This window comes from Dufourea novaeangliae, unplaced genomic scaffold, assembly GCF_001272555.1.
Source record: "Dufourea novaeangliae isolate 0120121106 unplaced genomic scaffold, ASM127255v1 scaffold347, whole genome shotgun sequence".
Taxonomy (NCBI): Eukaryota; Metazoa; Arthropoda; class Insecta; order Hymenoptera; family Halictidae; genus Dufourea; species Dufourea novaeangliae.
The window spans coordinates 102,515-109,984 of record NW_015374222.1 but is presented as its reverse complement, the minus strand read 5'-3'; the positions used below and the strand labels follow the sequence as shown (position 1 = coordinate 109,984).

At 45.0% G+C, this 7,470-nt stretch overlaps 1 protein-coding gene across 1 annotated transcript; it reads left to right on the top strand.

The window, feature by feature from the left end:
- Window positions 1-353: 353 nt before the first annotated feature.
- LOC107192390 lies at window positions 354-1,265 on the top strand. The gene is made up of 2 exons (XM_015581632.1): window positions 354-405; window positions 792-1,265. The coding sequence occupies exons 1-2, from the start codon at window positions 391-393 to the stop codon at window positions 1,074-1,076; spliced, it is 300 nt and encodes a 99-aa protein (XP_015437118.1). The 5' UTR covers window positions 354-390; the 3' UTR covers window positions 1,077-1,265.
- Window positions 1,266-7,470: the final 6,205 nt, after the last annotated feature.

The following is a 7,470-nucleotide window of genomic DNA, read 5'->3' as shown; positions in this document are numbered from 1 at the left end:
ATCCAACGAATTCAAAGTCAACGAAGAAGCGTTCCCTGTGAACCGGTGTTTAAACAAAAAAATACGTTAAAAATCAACCGAAAGTCCAACGAATTCTCGTGGTATCTCGGTTTGGACAACGGCCAAGGACGCGTTGCTCAAGTCGTCGAAGACCGAGAAGGGCCGAGGCGGCCGAGGTTGCTCGTTCACGATGCAACCCCGGGGACGAACAACGCCAAGAGGTTAATAATTATGCGCGATTACGCGATGTAAACTTTACAAAGTCCGTGCACGTATCCATCGTCGACGCCGCGATCGCATAGGTATAAAAGAGAGCTGGTCCGATGTTTCGAGCATCAATCGATTTTCAACGGGCTTCCAAGCTTGTCATCTACTCTCCAACGATACAACATGAAGTGCATCGCAGTGAGTAAACGCTTCAACACATTTACCGTGCAAACTGAATCTCCATAGAACGTGGCGACACGCTTTGTGTCCTGTACTCTGCTCGAAAACAAAAACTTAGTTCAGCGTACCACCGAAATTTTCGATATATTCCAAAATAAAATTGCTTGTCGCGTTTCTTCTCTATAAACGATTATTTAACGCTAAATCTACCGCAACTACTTCTTAAAGGTTTCGGTAGGTCTGGTATTAACACACGGAACGATCAACGCCAAGTTTCAGTTCCAAATAAATCGAGACCATCGGAAATTCTTTTCCAATCGAAAGTCTAACCAGTCGCAGATATATACCTTAACATTTGGTGAAATCGACAAAACTCTTAACAATTTTTCCGGTATGTTCGTTAGGCCGTCGTTTTGCTCGCCCTTGTCGGCGTAGCTCTGGCGAAACCCCTCGAGACCGAGTCGATCGAGCCGGCGAAGACGGAATCGCTGGCGGTGGAAGCTGAAAATGCGGCGAGGAACAAACGAGGGTTGCTGTTGGGTGCCGCGTACACCGCCCCCGTAGCCTACAGCGCCTACACAGCCCCTGTCGCCTATACCGCCGCAGCCGCCTACAGTTATCCCTACGCAGCCTACTCCAGCTACCCGTATTACGCCGGAGCTTACTCCTCGCCCTACTACGTTCTGTAAACCTGTCTACATCGACTGGCATCCCCCACCATCTTTATCAACGACCGGACAACCCACCTAAGCACCGACGACTGCCACCGATCTCGACCGAGCTCCGCCGCGAGCTCTACAAAATTCGAGATCGTGATGCACGATTGCAACACCACCGGAAGGATGCTCGCACCGTTTCTTATACAATCAAACACGACACCACCATAATTCTCTACCACGGTGATTGTAATAATCTGTCGCGTGAAACGCTACCAGCATTCTTCTGTGCTTTACTAACAATTAGACTGTAGGTATACGTACGCGTATGTATTCGATATTATGTATAAAAGAACCAAGAATAAAATTTCTTTGCACAATTCGTACACAACAGCTTCTGTCTCTGATCCCGTTTATCACATTTGCGAAACAATTTTTTTTATCGGGTCTGCCCAGTCTTTCGAACACCCGAGTTTCGAGGATTTTGTAATTACGATTTTCTTTTTCTGTTTTGTGTTTTCCAGTTAGGGGATGTTTGTCGAATTTGGATCTTCGCTTAAGTTGGGCTATTACTGTAATTTGTCATGTGTAAGCAATTTGCTGTGTATGATAGTGGTGATTCTATTAAATAACTTATTATATAAGAAACGAAGATTTTCTATCATACGGCATAAATTGCTTACACATGACAAGTTACATTATCCGACCTGGACGATGGTCAAAATTCGACAATCTTCCCCTGTATGTTACCCTAATTTTTATTATTTGTTCGATTTCTATTTTATATTAACGTATTTACATTTCTTTTTCTCTTCTATTCTAATAGGAATTATCCCGTGAGTTAAATAAACAAATAAACAGTTTACAATTCCTCGAATACCACGTCGCGTATCCAGCGAGACCTAATCGCGTCTTCTATTACAACGCCGCTGATTAGGATGTTGCTTCCAGGCTCGATCGGTTCGTCGTAACTCGACAGGAAGCAAACAGTAAACTGTTCATACATAATTTCTAATCGTCGTCCTCGAAATTCGAAAAACGGAAATATGCTACTCCATTGTCCTCACCTTCGCTACCACTTCCACCCCCACCCCCAGGACAATACTTCGCCCCCGTCGAAACCTGGAGAACAATTCACCGACAGCTTCCACCTCTTTTGTATTTTCTTCTGTGTCTGAACAGGCGTTGAAACATAGTTCTTGGATACCATTTCACTTTTCGCTTAGCATCACGGCGTGTATTCGGCAGCGAGAGCCGCTTGTCGACGCCACAGTGGAACACTTGTTTCGCGTATCGTTTGAAAACCGTTCCAGCTTCGCTAGGCCTCGCGTACTCGCTGAATGGAACACATCGAAAGCTTCAAAAGCCTAGACGGCCCAAGAACAGAAAGTACATACACCAGATACCAACGGGATGGCTCTCTGGTTTCTTGGAGAGTGGAAACGTGTGGCTGAAGTAAGGCGAACGAAAGTCACGGATACGCAAAGTGGGGTGATGGTGCGTTTCACTGAAACGCCCGTCGACACCGAATGGTAGTCTTGGATCTCGAAATAGGTCCTACATCGGGTTCTGGCAAAACTTTTAATTGCCGCTGTTGGTCGGATCCCGCGTTAATTAAGCCGAGAGTCGAGAGTTACGGTCGGCCGCGTTAAATTGCGTTTCAAGATTATTTCGAATTTCCTCGATGTTCACCCTTCGAGCCGGGAAAGGACCTCTGCGGTTTTCGGTTTCCCATCCGGACGACAAATCAACCGTGCCCACTGGTAACACGCGGCGCCCGTTACGGAACCGGTTAGTCGCGTTCACGGTTAAATTAACTCGACGAATGATTTAGCATTGCAAACTGTTTATTGTGATCGGCTTCGCATCGTTGAAATAACAAAAATGAAAGAAATGCGTCGCGTAAATACACTTCTTTTCATCTCACTCCAGTCGTGCAATCTTTTTTTTACATCGAATAAATAAATAAATTCGATAAATTGAACTTAACCCTTTGGCTTTATAACATCGAGTCAGACACGTGATGACGATTTCAAACTGAAATTCTGCGAATTGTGTTCTGTGAAATTGTTTCAAGTTAAATTCTGTTTTATTGGTATTAACATTTAAGATTTAGAGTAAATAATACACTTGAGCTAAGAATAAAATTCCTTTTGTATCTAGGAAATTATTAACGATAAAGTAATGCTTAAAAGTACAGCCGTCAACAAAATCGTAAGGCAAGAGTTTAATTGAGAACTGAAGAAAAATATCAGATTTTTATAATATAGATATCTGTATCGATCGCCATATTTTACATGCTAAGGAAAACACCCGAAGAACGGCAACTCCAGGGATTCCGATTGTGCAGCAAGAGCCAAATCGATCCGCGACACAAGACGTTTCTCCTTCGGTTCTGAATGATATCTGTGTGTACGTATGTTGTCCGTCCATCCGGTTGGCGCTCGATGACACTCGATTTCCCAGCGTTACTTCGTCCCCGCCAGTCCAAACGATACATTTTCGAGCGGTTGACATTAGAAGCCGTTCTATCGAGAAATACGTCACGTACACCTTGTCGCGATTGCGCCCGCGATCAACCCCGGAAATAACAAAGCTTTCTATTTCCCAAGCATCTTCGACGTTTCCTCGATTATTAGAACCACCCTGTGCATAAGACTCCATTCTCCGATGCACTTGCACGATATTTTCGACGCACTGAAGAACTACCTTCCTTCTGTTATCCTTATCAATCTCCGTGATCCTTATTGCACGTAATTACCGAAAAGCTTGCAACGAAATTCTGAAGCCAATAATATTTTTCCCAGGCGCGTATGACCATTAATTTATGAAATATTTAATGTTCAGTCCCAAGGAGCCTTCGAACACTCAGGATTTACTGTACACAGGTGTATACGAACCGGAAAAAAAAGAGTAGGTACGTTAAAGGAAATAGACGGAGGGAGGGGGGAATAAATAACAAGCATTCTCTCTGTGTGATTTTCTCTCGAAGGGACAGCGCAATTAATTTCGTTCGAAGCAGACGGTCGCGGCGATAACGGGCGGAACGAAATTCGGCCGGTATAACGAAGGGTGGGTCCGTCCGTACGAATCCTGTGGGTGCGCGTCCGCAAACAAAAGCCGGTTTAACGCGATTGTCCTCGGGGATACACAGAGGTCGAGTTCGACCAAGCTCGGGACCGATCTTCGATGCCGAGTAATTAATCGAATGAGCTTGGCCCGATGGAATCCAATTCGACGTCTACTTGACGTTGCTCCTTCCTTCCTTCCTTCCTTCCATCCACCCCGACCCTGTTTCGCGTTCCGGTGCTACGCCAACCCTCGTCGGAACCATCCTCCCACCCTTCTTTTCGCACGAACCATCGACTAACTAACCTTCGACCGAATTTACTGTACAATTACCCGTTTGGATAAACGATTGCCCAAGCAGTCGCCGAAATACACCACTCGTCGCGACAAAGAAACACGGTGGTTGTATTGAGCCTTGCTCGTCAATTCTAAATAAATAATAATAATATATAATTCAATAATGTACATAATAGCTTATCATGAAAATCTTACCACGTCATAAGTATTGTAATTATTCATTGTACTGGGCCTTGCCCGTCAATTCTAAATAAATAATAAGTAATAATAATTATTCCGTCTGCGCGCATAATAAGAGACGCACGCACGCGCACACACACCGCTAAGTTCCGCACGTCCCTGCCGATGCTCGATGAATATTCATTGGCCGAAATAGCAAGCGTGAGGCAAATTCATTGGAAGGGACACGCGACGTTACCGTTCTCCTACATTAATCGACGCTGCCTTAATTCTTCCGTTCGTCTCCGCGACACTTTCGTGAATTACCGCGCTCTAATTTCCTCGACGAAGGTTTATAGGAACAAGGAGATCCCTCGATTTCATCTTCTCGCGACGAATAACGATACCACTTCAACTCCCTTTCTTCGAACTGAATGTGCACAATGTACAGGGCTCGTAAACCGTTGAATATTGTTCGAGAATACACGAGATTCGTTTTTTTCTAATTCACTTTTTCTTTCTGTTACGTAATCACTCTTCTAGCCGGTTACAAAGCGTAAAAAGCATCGCGATTGTTCGAAAAGAGCGAAAGAGTCTCGTCGGTGACACGGAAAACTGGTGAAAAGAGATTTTACCGGGAGTCTTTGTGGAAAATTAATCGAAAAACAAAACGAGCGTCACGCGTCTACGTCGACCAATCGACTGACTGTATCCCATTTTCGTTCGTTCGTTAGCGATCGCTAATTATCGTGTTTGTATGGGAAGACAAAAACACGGTGGTGGTGCCTTCTATCAGAAATTTCTGTCGCAGTGCCGACTACGTGAAACGAATAACGCCGAAGATTTCCAACAATTCTCGACGATTCGTAATAATCGTAATACGAAATTACAGGACGAACACGCCAAAAGCATGCCGAACACTTTTGGCACTTCCGATATGTGTTCGAGACAGGGCACGGAAAAACCCAACTGCTGTGGTGACGCGACATATTCGGCCAGGAAGTGGGACAATAGTCCGAGTACATTTTACCGGAGAGATAAAGAAGAGCCTTTTAACCACCGATTTACCCAAAAACCTTCTGAAATGCATTCCGTTCTCGACAACCGGTCGCCCCCTGGTTCACGTTCTTTCCGTTGCTTAATTTCAACCGCTCTAAATCGCGGATCGTATCGACGCGATTTATTGCCACAATTTATTGCGATTTCAATCGTCCCCTCTATATTCTATCTCCCACCATTCGCTATTTTCTCTCCCTAACACTCGATACTTTTCCTAGCGAAACGACACAGGGCAATGAATTGCAAGGGGGGGGGGGGGGGGGGGGACGCAGCTGTGGTTCCTGTCGATACAGAAAGAAGCATCGTTTGATATAAACTAACGATACCTCGTTCGTCTTGCAAATGTATCCTCCATCAAACTATCAAGCTTCTCACCTGGGAATTACACACAGGGAACACGTAAACTGTCCCTCGCAACGAGCATACCATAGGGAGGCTAGCCAGGTGAGAATCGATTATTTCTTGCGTCGTTTTCTGTTCCGATTCGCAGAGAAAATGAACGATTTTAATTACCTTTTATACGGAGGGATATCATCGAAGAGTCGGTATGGTACACCGATACCCGAGCGACCACCGCGAGTCTGACAAACAAATCCAGTACAGTTACGTACCTGAAACAATACAAGTACGTTCCTCGGTTAGAAGAAGCGACGGATATCCAATCGCGCATTTAGAATATGAATTTCTTCGAAAACCGTATTTAAATACGGTGTAATTTACAATGTCGCGGGCGTCGTTGGATCGTTCGATCGACCGATCGATCGCGAGGAAGCAAAGTGCCGGGCGAGAGAAAAAGGTGGACCAGCGCTATATTCTTTTTTTTTTTATTTTATTTTTATTTTTTTAGACCATACGAAGTTGAGGCAAGTAAAACGAGAGGGAGCGACTTTACAAAAATTTCAGCATGGAAAGAGAAAGAAAATGAGGGTGAGGTACGGGGGTGGGGTACAGGGGATGGAATGGGGGTCCTAGAGAACGGTTCCACCATAAATCAAACGACCCTCTTCAATTTCGCGAAGGTAACGGTACGGCTACGCTCCTCCCCCGAGTCCAAGTGTTTCCCGGTTTTTTTTCACAGAACGGTCTTGGTCCTGCCCGGAGAGGGGGTTGGTTCCTAAATCGGTGCGCTGCAGCCCCGACGATGGATCGATAAAGGTGGCTGTCCCGAGCCAAGCAGACATTACCCGAATTCCGTGAATACCCCTTGGCTCTCCTCGAGTCGCGCTTCACTCTCGATTAAATTAACCGACGATTATGCGGGAATACGTTCTCCGATAAATGGAACGAGCCTGGAGATCGGCACGCGAGACGAGAACGACAACGATCGTATTCGCGGATAGCTGGAATAATAAAAAGTTTTTGCAAAGAGGAGGGGGATGCGATGATAAAGAACGCAGACTGGATGTACGTCTATCGCCGGTAATGCACGTGTACAAGCATACACTATAATCGTGCAAAACAGCTATCTGAGTGTAGCTGTGCAGATATCCCGTCCACTCGAATGCGCGCGACCGCGAGCTTTGGCCTCCGGTTATCTCGTTACGAATCTACCGACTATTTCCAGGGAACGAAGAGAATTAATGTTATAATACGAGGCCACCATTCACGGAAGCGTACGGCTTTATATTATTTCTATTCCACGCCCATTACTCGATTATACAGCGGTAATGTGGTCTCCGCGCTTTAGGAAATACATAGGTACAACAAATTGAAATATAACAACGCAGAATACTTCGTCTGATAGCATGTAAATCGGGTCGATCTATGCATCCTTTCAATCACGATTACAATTAGATAATGCAGACATTCGATATAAATAAGCTTGAAACCAGAAGAGTTCCAG